This window comes from Ciconia boyciana, chromosome 3 (assembly GCF_034638445.1).
Source record: "Ciconia boyciana chromosome 3, ASM3463844v1, whole genome shotgun sequence".
NCBI classification, from domain to species: domain Eukaryota; kingdom Metazoa; phylum Chordata; class Aves; order Ciconiiformes; family Ciconiidae; genus Ciconia; species Ciconia boyciana.
This window is the reverse complement of record NC_132936.1, coordinates 119,307,627-119,319,910: the sequence shown is the minus strand read 5'-3', so window position 1 is coordinate 119,319,910 and position 12,284 is coordinate 119,307,627. Positions and strand designations below refer to the sequence as shown.

Below are 12,284 nucleotides of genomic sequence, written 5' to 3'. Positions count from 1 at the left end.
GCTAGGCCCTAATGCAGATACATAAGCCAGTTCAAAAAGCTGAAATCTAACCAGATGAATATAAAAGTCTGCTCATGGCTCAATAGTCCCTTCTCCAAACTGGGCCCAAGTGAGTGAGACTGGACTTAAAACTAACCTAATGAGAATTATCCCACTTGTCACGCTACAGAACTCCTGTCCTAAAAATATACTTTCATTTCTAGCCATATGAAGTAAATGTAGGCATAAGAACCAGAATAATTCCCGTAAGAGGAATAACTGTATGTTTTGGCACATAACCAATGAGAAGGCAGGATGGAATGCAGAGGCATTGGATTCAACAGTATAGTAAAGCTGTGAAGTGTAAGATACAAAATCAAGATACTACATTTTCAAGGAATACATGTAGAAATTTAGGTTTAATTATATTGGGCAGTAACTACTTGTAAGAACAATCCCAGTGATGGTGTTGCTTATATGAATGAGCATGTTGCAGTTTTGACTGTTTGAACAGTCCAAATTTTAAGAGAAAATACGTCTCCAGGACTATTGGTCTATGGACTTGCAGAACGATCTCACCAACTCAGTAAGGAGGATCTGATCCAACACCTACTGAAGTCATTTGGATTGCTTCCACTGAATTCAGCAAACTCTGCTTCAGAGTTTGCTGAAAAGGTGTTTTGGGTGCCTCAACCCCCAGGTCTGAGATCATTCCTTTTTTCTCTATTCTCCCTCAGAAAAGGCTCCAACAACTAAAATAAAACATAATGTAAAACTCATTATGTAAACTCATAATGTAAAATGAAGCATAATATAAAACTCATCGCAGTCAAAGGAATGATCCTCAAAGACTTCATCATCCTTTGATAGAGATGCAATGCATCTTCTGCAAACTGGTACATCCTCAAGCAACCCTTTGGGCAGGTGAGGATCTCTCTCACTCTGCCTTCAGCAGACATCAGATACTTCAAACCTCTCTGCTATTTTGTAGAATACACATACGCTGGTGAATTATCTTTTCGTTATTGTTAAATGCGTTACTGTTACTGACATTTCCAAGCAACTACTATAGACCAATACTGACATCAATGCCTCTGTGGGAGTTAAAAAAAAACAAAAAAACCCCCCACAAAACTGTTTGGAAAGGAATGCTTTGTGAGAAAAACTTAATTTCTACCATTATAATGTAGGATCTGTGATACTCTTGAACATAGTACCCTTCTCCCCATGCATTATACCTCATGTATAGAGTAAGGAGTGCTGTGCTGAGGCTTGTTAATTAGATAATGCAGGAACATGGTTTCAAATCAGCAGAATTAGAACCAAATGTGTGCAGGTATACTTAATTTCTGTTCCTTTATTTGGTGATTTAATGTTCCTGCCCTGTGCTCTAGTCCCTAGATGTAATTACGCTTCACCTTTATTATTTATGGTTTGCAAAAGACCTAAAGCCAAGTGCTGTAACAAAGAGCTCCCAGCTGGCGCCCAGGCAATGCACTGACACACAGCCATGCTGGCTGAAGCAGAAGGTCAGATCCCAAGCTGGAGGGGTTAAACAGTAAGGTTTGCTCAGCCATGCCCAAGGGTGGCTCAGGCAGGAGCTGTTATCAATAAGGAACAGTAAATGGGCTTGACCAGCAGTCAGTCTCAAACCCTTCTGAATCAGTTGGACAATCGCCCTTGCCAGCTCAAGGATCAAAAAACCTATGATGGGCATGGGGTGGGAATGCCTGATCATGCAATTCTCCCTCCAGGCAGGATAATACAGTCTCCTTCTGTGGACAACCCCCAGTACCTACAGGGAGCTATGAAGAGCACTAGCTCTTGATGATCCTGCTCTGGGTGGGATTTCCAAGGTAATGACCCTCTAAAACTTTTTGTTCCCAGGAGAAGCAGCCATCTACAACTTCTTTGACTCAGCACAGGATTAACAGCAATGTTTATTCTCTGTCCCATCCTTTTATCGTAGTGCCTCAAAGAGAGCTTTTAAGTTAAGAGACCTTTTTTCTTAACAGATGTAAGTCTAAAAAGACTCCATAAAAATCAACTTCCCCCCCCCCCCAAATATGGGGTCTGCACAAAGAAGGAAAAAAAAAGAAAAAATAGAAGAAAAGAGTAAAGGAAGGAAAAAGGAAAGCCAGCAGGTCCAAACCTGACACCAGGGACCTTGACCCCACTTACCACAAAACCTAAGGACAGGTATAATTCTCCTCACTTTGCTCATATGAGAAAGTGAAGCTTGCTCTCTCATGCACTCTCTCACACTTTCTTTCTATCTTTCTAATGCTCTAAGAGACTTCTATCTTTATTCAGGCATCCTTGTGGTAAATTTCTTTAAACTGTAATTGGATGATCTTCCAGATTCTGGGGAACCACTTTGTCAGAGGAATTCCTAGGGGTATAATGCCTATTTGATGAAACTGAGTTGCTGAAATAACAAACGACTGACTAAAGATATGATTCTTTGCTGATACTAGAAATCCTGTTTTACCAACAACTATTTTTCAGGAACCCTATAACAAAATATGTATGCTTGTACATTTATTTTCCTGTATCTTATTTTCTGCCAAATAAGACACTGAATTTGTGAATATAGTGATCTGTGTGTTTCACTGGGAATTGGGACCTCAGTCTGTGCACTTGCTGCCCTCCACCTTAGAGATCCCACATGTGTAGGCAACATTTGAACTAATTTCTCTAAATCAGTTTCAGTTCTTGCTCTCCCTCTCTCTCTGAGTGTAGATGGGACTCTTAGTCACTTGCAAAAGCCCTACACGTAACAATGCAGTGTGCGATTAATACAGATTGCATTAATGTGAAGTGTGTGGGGTTGGGTCGTTACTAAATGGTAATAAAAAGGTTTGGAATTACAGCTTTACTTGGGCATTTGTGTCACAGCATTTATCTCCTTCCTGTCTGAGCCAGCCAGTTGTTGCTCTTTGACAATAAATAAATGCTTCCGCTGGTCATGAAATAATTTCCCACACCTTTATTCTGTGGCAGCTAGATTTATATTTAATACAGTAGTTGTGCCATTCAGCTGCTAAGTGTCCTCACAACAATATAATTTAGCTCTGCTCTCTGACAGGCTGAGAGATTTAAAAAAAAAAAACCAAAAACAACCAACCTCTTTCTGAATTGCTCCTCTTGAAGTATCCTGAATTTTTCCTGAGCAGTCACACCTTTCAAATACTACACAAGTCCAAGCCTGCTTGTGACCTTCTAAGACAAGTGAGAATTGCCACTAGTATGAGTGTAAGGAATTTGTAACCACTGGCCTTTTGCTCCTTCAGTGCCTCCAGGAGTATAAATATACTGTCAATCATTGTTATAAAAAAGTACTTACCATTCTTTTGCCAAAATCTTGGCATGGGCTGTTAATAGAGCTTCCTTTTAGTGGGACCATCCCTTTGGGGCTGTTGTCAGCCTTCCGCTTGTAGAATTCAATTCCATCTTCTAAAAGCACGACCCACATCGGCTTCCAGGTATTAAACATGCTGCCCTGCATCAATAAATCACTATGTATATTATGTTCAATAAATCACTCTTCATATGATATCCACCGAAGATATGACCTTCCAGGGAGTGTCTGACTGATGCTAAAATAACTGTAGTTAGTGTCTCAAGGGGAACATACCACAACCGCACCCATCTTACTATGTGGTTAAAAAACATTGTTGTTATTCTTCTGACCACTATTAATTTCCCCTTGTAGTCACCCCAGCCATGAGTTTTTCCAAAATTGCATTGCCTGCCCCAGCAGGTGTTTCTTTTCAGTATTAGTTAGTCCCAACCACTGTCTTCAAGATAACATAGGGGCAATATTATGAATAATCCTCAAAATTTCTGGATGTGAACTAGCACATTAATTTGCCTCATTAATTTGGGCATCCTGTGCTATATTTAGGACTTGATGCTACAATACAGTCAGTCGTTGAGCCTTGGCTATCTGATAAGGAAGCACACATCGCAGAGGATTTCTAGACATATAAGAACAAACTGTAAGAGTAATGAATAGTTTAAGGGCCTGAGGCTGCAGATCTCCAACTGCTGTGGTGAGGAATTGAAGTGCTTCATTTCATCTTTTAAAGCTTTTACTTCCTATTCGTGAAACACAGCTGTTAGATGCAAGAAATACAGAGATAAAGACAGGGCTGGATCCTACATATAGTGAAACACACAGCAAAACTCTGAGGGACTCAGAGAGGAATGACTCGTCTCTCTGTGTTGCGCATGATTAACTGCTAGAATTACTAAGACTGTTGCACCCTAGCTGATGACCTCTCTGGTCCTGCCTGCAACCAGCTTCAAAAGTGGTCACAATCCCAGATACCCAAGTGACTCACTACTCAGCCAAAGGAACATTTAGATATGCTGAATACCAAATACCAACAGTTCCTCTGAAGAGTTACCAAAGCACAACCAACATTTGTGGGCCCCAAATCAGAGGCCATCCTTCAAAAATATTAGTTTACCTTGCTCGTTCTGTTTTACAAAGAGAGACCTAAATTTATCCTCCCCCTCCTCCAACTCCATCCACAACATCCCTGTCCTCCTCAGACCATGGTGGCTGAGCAGTGCTAAAGCTGCAGACAGAAGCAAGGCAGCCAACGCTGTGCTGTGCAAATGGCTTGTTTTGATTTGTTAAACCTGAGAGCTGGGCAGAGTTAGTTATATTTGCATTTTGTATTTCTGCAGAAGTGAATGGGACAGAAACATGAGTCGTCTTTTTTTTTTATTCCCTAAATGAACCCTTTGTCTGTCACATCCTTTTTTGCTGCCCTACCTTCCAAGAAAGGCCTTTTGCACTCTGAATCAGACCTTATGTGCAATTACAGGGTTGGGAGGGAAAACTGTGAGCCGAGACCTTATTAAGAGCAGGACCTGCTTCCAGCCTCTGCAGCCCTCACTGGAAGCAGAAGGTGCCCCACAAATTAATGCTACCTTCCAAAGGAAAGGCACTGCCCTGGGTGTTCTCTGGAAACCCATCGAAACAGGGAACTACAAAGAAGAGTCTCATCTGGGTACCACATATGTGTTGACTGCTGTTTTCTTTTGATTCTTTTTTTTTTTTAATAAGCCATAAGAATTTACCATTTTTTGAGAGCCCAAATTGACCCACTCACTGATTTTCTGCTAAGAAATCAATTAAGATGATGAGTCAAGACAAGAACTGTTTCCATTTCCTTTTGTTTGTGGGTTTATCACAGGTTACAATACTTCTGCTCATAAACAGACAAGTCCGGTACTTCCTGAAGATCAGACTCTGACATGGTCTGCCAATGGAAGACACCGCGGAGCAGCATTAGACTGGCAGTCTCAGATCCACACCATCAGCAAACCCAAACATGGTCACATTGTTCTAATCTATAACATCTCATGAAAGACAATAAAGCAGGTTGCTGGATTTGATTTTCCTGGACTAAAAATAAAATTGTCACACCTACTCCAAAGACTGCAGATAGAGACAGGCGTTCCTTGAATTGCTCTCTGAAATCATTAGCCACTTTAAAAACACATGCAACTTCCCTTTGGTAGAACAACTTCTTTTTATAACATCTGCAGCACTACAAGATTAGAAAATTAGCTGTTTCTTATGCTCAGAAGATGACACAAGGTCCCCAACAGAGGTTTAAGCTGATCTAAATCAACACTGAAGTCTGAACACACATTTACTGGAGGTCTCAGCTAAACCACTGACCCCCAAGCACAGCACTGTTCCCCAGCCTAATGTAAATATCAAGAGGAGAAAGTCAGTGACAAATGGCTTTCACTCTCTGCAAAGAGAGCTGTGGCTGCATGGATTACTCCTTTGGGAGGTCAAATCCTTGGTTTCACTTTACAGGCATAAAGGAGAGTAGAAGAGTACATAATTAGCAGGTAAGGTTAATCAGGGGCACGCTCGTCCTTGCTGGAAGCTCTGGTTGTGGAATTCACAGCAGCCTCACTGATGTATCAAACAGCTGGTACCCGTCTGATCTGTATCTTCTGCTCCTTTTGCCCTCCAGTCCTTCCTCTAGCACACTGCTGCTCCTCACCACCAGCATAAGCTCACTTCTGTAAGAACAGAGCCATTTACGAGGCTATTCTAGGAAACGGGCACAGTTTCCACTTCTCTGTTGCCATTGCAGCAGCGCCCAGCAGCAACTTTAGTAGTACCTGCACAGAGAGACATTTTGGGGACCCAGCACCCACAGGAATGTGAGGGACTGACACTGGCACATCTGTATGCATCTTTTCCCTGGCATACCCAGCCAGGCACACAGTTTGGGATTGTCCCAGTGTCTAAGTTTCCAGCCATTCCCCTGTCCTGGAGGAATACAGATCGTGAGCCGCTTGCTCTATATATCAGGCCATTGGAACTAGAGATCTGCAATCTGCACAGCACGAATTTGGCTCTCTCCCTCCTCATGACAGCATCACTGCAGCTTTGCGATTATGAACTTACTTCCTTTCAGTGTCAGTGGAAATAAGACTGAGGAGTGGCCTCTTCACAACACTGGTCCCAGATTAGAGATCCCTCCAGCCAGCTGTTCTAATGAGTGAAATTCTCATTTTGATGAGCAGAGACACCACAGGAGAGAGATCCTCTCTTGCTCCAGGACCAAAACTGTTTAGTTAGGCTGCTTTAAGCCAGACTGATCTCACTAAGGATTGTCAAGGCCTTATCCTATGGGCTCTACCACAAAAGACTCCAGAGCAGAGGTTGCTGTGGGGCAGCGACTGCCTTCCCAAAGAAAGGAAGTGCCCGTGGCCCCACACGCTGTCTCTAGGCCAAGGTGATCTGACCTCTTTAATCTCACTATGCTTCCTTGATGTTTAACTCAGTGATTAAGTGCAATTGAGCAGGCTGTGGCCATTTCAAGCTGTTACCTGTTTTGCCAATCTTCCACTAAGGGCATTAGGTTACTTAATTCAAATACAAATATTTTGATCCAAAGGTACATCTGAGATACGTGCAAAATGCCTTATGTAGTATTCTGACAAGATATAACTGCTAGCACGTACCTCTATAATCACTAAGACCACATTGTTTTACTGCTCAAGGAATTCTGTTCATTTGCCTTTACTTTTTGGAAAAAATGATCCTTTTTTCAATAACTGAAACGAAAGTATGTTTCCCTACACCTCCCCAACCTGTTCAGAGTTAGCTTCCTCCTCCACTCAGTCCAAGACTGCCCACTTACCTTCTTAACCAAATAGCCCTCCCTTATGCGCATTGGTTCTCGCTCCATGTCTCAGGCAATCCTGCTCTTGGGTCTATCAGCGCTGGCAGTTAAGTTGCTCTGGCAGCAAAGCCTGTGGGCTGGCGTTTTTACAGTACAGCTGTGTCACTTTCACAAGTTCCTCTGCCTGCTAATCACATGAAAACAAGCCCGTTTCCTCTTACAGAGTGAGAGATTGGGAAACGCAGAAGCATGTGTGTATTTATAGTTTGCCTCTGACAGAACAGGCAGCAGCCTGACAAAATGCTCAACTGTATCATACATGGCCAGCCTCGATGACAAAGTCCTGGGAAACTAAATAAGCATTTTAGTGCCCAATCCCAAGAAACCAGGCCCACTCTGCAAATAGATGAACTCTAGCAAAACAACAAACAGGGTGGTGTCCTGTGTTGCTGCTTGGTGCATGCCAAAAGGACCTCAGGGACAGGTTTCCAACTCACCGGTTCTGTCACTTCATCCCATCTTTGAAGTCTGACTCCCAGTGGGTGAGCACGTGCGCTCTGGCAGTGAGCTGGAGAGCCCTCGCTTGGTTAATGACGATGCGCCCTCTGCTGATACAAGAAATGTGTTTATCAGACTTGATCAGGTTTTGGAGTTTGATGCTGAGGCCTCCCAAAGAGGTTAGCTGTCAAATAGGCATAAATGGATTAGAGCAGCGCATTACATAAAGCACAGCAGAATGTCACTTTCTACAAGCATCTTTTACTTGCTGCAGGGCTCATTTGGCTATATTTGGTAAAAGATAAGGCAAAACCATAATTTTCCAAAAGCTGATATATACCAGAGTCACAAACCCTCTTCCCCATACAGAAGGAAGGGTGGTGGTATATGGGAGGCAATAAGGAGGCTGCTGCATTGCCAAGAGCAAAGTATTCTCCCATGCACAAGACTCCAAATCACTTTTACAGCTGCATGCGTTCAGATAAGGGTTAAGCCCAGGGTTACTCCGTCTGTCACCTCTGCCACTTGTAAAGATCCCCAAACAGGGACTTCTTCTGCAGACAGAAATTCCTCTTCTCCATTTGACTCTCTGTCTCAGCCTTCACTCAGAAGTATACAGAATACAGGGTCTGTGATAGAGGATCAGAAGGTTAGAAGAGCCCTCAGAGACTTTCTCTAGCCGTTCCTCACTGATGCCTATTTAGTGGTTCTCCCACAGATGAGACTCCACTCCTTCCTTGGTTATCTGTATTAGTGTTTCACTATCCCAGCTGCTGAATGTTTCTCCTCACTGTCTGAATTGAGATTTTCCTTTCCAGACCTTTCTCAACTACCTGCTGCTTAAATGACCCCTCCAGTCTCATCTTCAGGCAGAGCACCTGTCTGCACCAGCAATCTCAGGCTATACACTTTGCAGTGCATTCTGCCCAAAGCATACCTTCTTGTGATGATTTTATGTATTATTATGTTGTTTGGGTTTTGTTTCTAGAACCTACAGAGTCTCAGTACATTGTTCCTTTGCTCATGTAAATCATGCTATTGTGAGGATCTGATTGCTATTAAAGGCCCTAGTTGTTGACCAAGTCAATCATCCATTAGGCAGTATGCAAATCAAAGATTCAATATACGCTTTCCAATTCTCTGGCTGTCAAGTATACTTGACATCAGCCAACAGAATCTAAAATTATTAGAGAGACAGAAAGTCACACATAGCTAGTAAAAGCTTCATGCTCTTTGGAAACCAAGATAGAAGTAAAAATTTATCACTAAAAAGTGATCAAAAAGCTTTGTGTCACATTTACAGTAAAGAATCTGCCTGCCACTCCCAGGGCCTGGAATGAACTGAAGATGCATTCCAGAGGTGAGATGATCTAACTGAATTTCTGAGTTATATTTCTGTGAAGGCTCCCTTCATTTCCCACAAGCCTTAAAATGACGCTTGATGGACTCAGGAGCTTGTAGACTCCTCCTGTATAATGTCTTTTTTGGTCAGTAATTCCTTTTGCTTTAAGAAGGTGAATTATTTCCTCCTCTTCCCTTTTATTCCAGTGGTTCCATCTTTGGGAAAAGGTACATTTTTTTTTTTTTTCCTCTGATTGGGTAACCCAAAAATACAGGTCATAGGTAATGACAACTCAAATTAAATACCTTTCACTGTATGGCTGGAAGCCAAACTATCCCTTTAGTAGCTGCCCTGAGGCCATAATGCTACAGAGCCTGGGGCGAGCATTAGAGACCAAGAACTAGCTCACAGTTAGCTCTTCCTTCTGTCTCTACCCTGCTGCCCCTCAGACCTGAGGAAAGGAAACCCCTTCTCCAGCTGGAAGGGCTTATGGGGAACAAAGACAAAAGAACCTACCAGCATTTTCCTCCCTGTAGGCAGTCTTTCCACTGTTTTCCTGCTCACCTGCTCCTGCTGGTTCAGTGTTTGTGCTGAGTCAGGATGACAGGGCACTCCACATAAACTGATGATATGAAATGTCCAGGGACAGATCCTCTTCAACAGAACATCTATATGACCTCATACTAAAAAGTTTAATGTGAACAGAAAAGGATGCCAATTCCACAATTTTGCAAAAGCTCAGTTTCTCACTTCCCTGCATGAAAAGCCCTTGGAGGTGTGAAATGCAATTCTAGACACAGTGGCACCAAGCCAATGACTCCAGAATTTACCATTAGCTACTTAAGCAACTCAGGTGTCAACGCATGAAATGACCTCTATCCAATATTAGCTGGAAGCAACTACTTTTATAACACTTGTTTTCTCTATATTGTTTCTATTTCATCTTCAAAGCTCAGCTACTCCTTTTGCCCTTCTACCTCACATGTCTGGAACAATCCTTTTCTTTTAATACTAAGGCTTGGTTTCATTTATCACACATCGCCACAGGGGAATCAGCACTTCATCTTCCCCCAGGCAGAAATGTGCTGATCAGCTAAATCATTCACGAGAAGCAAAATGGTCCTTAACCATACAGTGGCCATGGCAGGTGTGAGGGACAGCCTGGACTGCTGATGCATATCTTCTTTGTGCAGCCATTCCTCAAGAGCAGCACCAGGCATAAGAGAGAGGAAGAGCTGTATTTCTTCCAGCTCTCCACAGAGGGGAGGATAGAGCTTTGTCTGGCAGAAAGAGAAAGTAACCTGCATTGTGGAAACCTGGTATAACTTACCCTGTTCTCCCCATTTCTGTCTGAAGTAGGTAAAGGTGCATGATGCTGGATTAGCAACATTTGTCACAATAGCACAATCTGCAACAGAGCTGAATATCTTAGCTCAGTTTACTGGCGAGTGATCTGTTCTTGTACGGGAGATCTTGCTGCTGTATTTCCTCAGAAAATTCTGGGTTTTTTCTGCTACTTCAGGGTCCACTCCTGCAAGCATTTAAAAATAAAAGTGATCAACCACATTTATCTGAGCAAGTGATCTAGCTGAGAGACTGATGGGCGTTTATACCGAAAATTGGAACTGTATCTTTACACTGATGGGCGTTTATACTGAAAGTTGGAACCTTATCTTTACAAATAAACGTGTCAGCTGCAAGGAAGATAGGCGGTTTCTCAGCTTGTTACATCAGCTTCACTGCTCTCTCTACCAGCCCTTGCGTATATGTTTTTCAACCATGTTTGCTGCATTGTAAATGCCATAAGCCCACTCCATCTGTAACAGAGCACGTGAGTTCTCCATAAATATGTATTTCTCCAGTAAATCAAGCTGCATTTCCAGGGGAAATTAAATCAAAATGCTATATGTTCAAAATGGTTGTCTACACGGGAAAAATAATATACACAAGTGATTTGCAAAGGTGATAAAGACTCAGTCCAGCTTATAGTTCAGTAAAACCCCTTCTCACTTCTGCGCAGAGGCAGAGGTCTCAAAAGAATTACAGTATTAAATTGAGAGCTGGCAGGTGCAAGCCTCAGCACAATTCACTCCATACAGAATCACACATATGGCTATTTTTAGCAAACGAGAGATTGTGGCTTTGCATCCACTTCTCAAAAAGAAACCCAAACCCGGGACATTTCCAAATTTAGCACTGTGTTAAGAAAGGAATCAAAGAGGGGCAAGCATGAAAAGACTATTACAGGTATTGTCCATGCCACCTTGGAATCTAAATGCTGTGGGTTGGCTGTCATAAATAAACCATCTTGTTCTGACCTCAAGGCACATTTTATATATTTAATTATTGTGGAGCTATGCAGCAGGATTAGTGCATTAACTCTAACTGCATAAATGTTAATATTGAAAAGAGCTTATGCAGTTGACATATTATCATGTCATAGAGATAGAGATAGGCATAGAGAGATCATATTGAGTGGATGCAGTCGAGAGACCAAATGGATTTCTCCAGAATGTTTTCTAGACAAATTGGACCAGCACAAAGCATAGGCCATGGCTTATCTACGTATTAGCTCTGACTTTTCACTGGAGGCATCCAACCTCACCTGTGACATACTCACCCCTCCCCTACAGTAGTTCCCCATCAGTGATACATGCAGGCGATGTAGCCACAGCAGGGAAGGCCTAGGCACAAGAGAGAGGTCTTGGAGGATGAAGCTGCAGCCTGAGAAGCCTTTCCTAGTTCTGGGAAGAAAAAGAGAGATGAGAATAGCTGAGCATGCTGGCTGCAGCTTACTCGAGGGAGCTCACCACTCCCTTCAAAAGCACTAAGGGGTTCACCAGGGCAGAGGGGAGTGCTGCAATGTTCCTGCCCCAAGGGAAGGAAATTAGCTTAAAGTACCTTGCTGACTCCAGACAAACAGGCTGGGAAGCCTCAGGTGCCAGGGGAACAAAAGGTAAATTTGAAGGACTGAAAAAACCAAAAAAAGCAGCTTTGCACTTTACAAAGATGTCCTGGTTTCGGCTGGGATAGAGTTAATTTTCTTCCTAGTAGCTGGTATAGTGCTGTGTTTTGGATTTTAGTATGAGAATAATATTGATAACATGCTGATGTTTTAGTTGTTGCTAAGTAATGTTTACACTAGTCAAGGACTTTTCAGCTTCCCATGCTCTGCTAGGCGCACAAGAAGCTGGGAGGGGGCACAGCAAAGATAGTTGATCCAAACTGGCCAAAGGGCTATTCCATACCATATGACATCATTCTCAGTATATAAACTGGGGGGAGCTGGCCGGGGG

The 12,284-nt window shown here is 42.7% G+C and overlaps 1 protein-coding gene across 15 annotated transcripts in view; it reads right to left on the bottom strand.

Annotated features, from left to right (window-relative positions):
* Nucleotides 1-12,284, bottom strand: part of PLEK (pleckstrin) — a 28,233-nt gene that overhangs the window by 13,663 nt on the left and 2,286 nt on the right. The window contains exons 2-8 of one of the 15 annotated variants that reach the window (XM_072857383.1): nt 11,609-11,732; nt 10,319-10,519; nt 9,505-9,671; nt 8,163-8,275; nt 7,646-7,753; nt 7,167-7,335; nt 3,326-3,481 (exon numbers count right to left, since the gene is read on the bottom strand). In XM_072857383.1, coding sequence (XP_072713484.1) covers nt 3,326-3,481; nt 7,167-7,214 — 204 coding nt within the window. In that variant the 5' untranslated portion in view covers nt 7,215-7,335; nt 7,646-7,753; nt 8,163-8,275; ... (1 more) ...; nt 10,319-10,519; nt 11,609-11,732. Of the gene's footprint in view, nt 1-3,325; nt 3,482-7,166; nt 7,336-7,645; nt 7,757-7,986; nt 8,124-8,162; nt 8,276-9,504; nt 9,672-10,318; nt 10,520-11,608; nt 11,733-12,284 lie in introns of those variants that run through there. The other 14 variants (XM_072857397.1, XM_072857386.1, XM_072857384.1 and 11 more) reach the window with 14 other exon arrangements.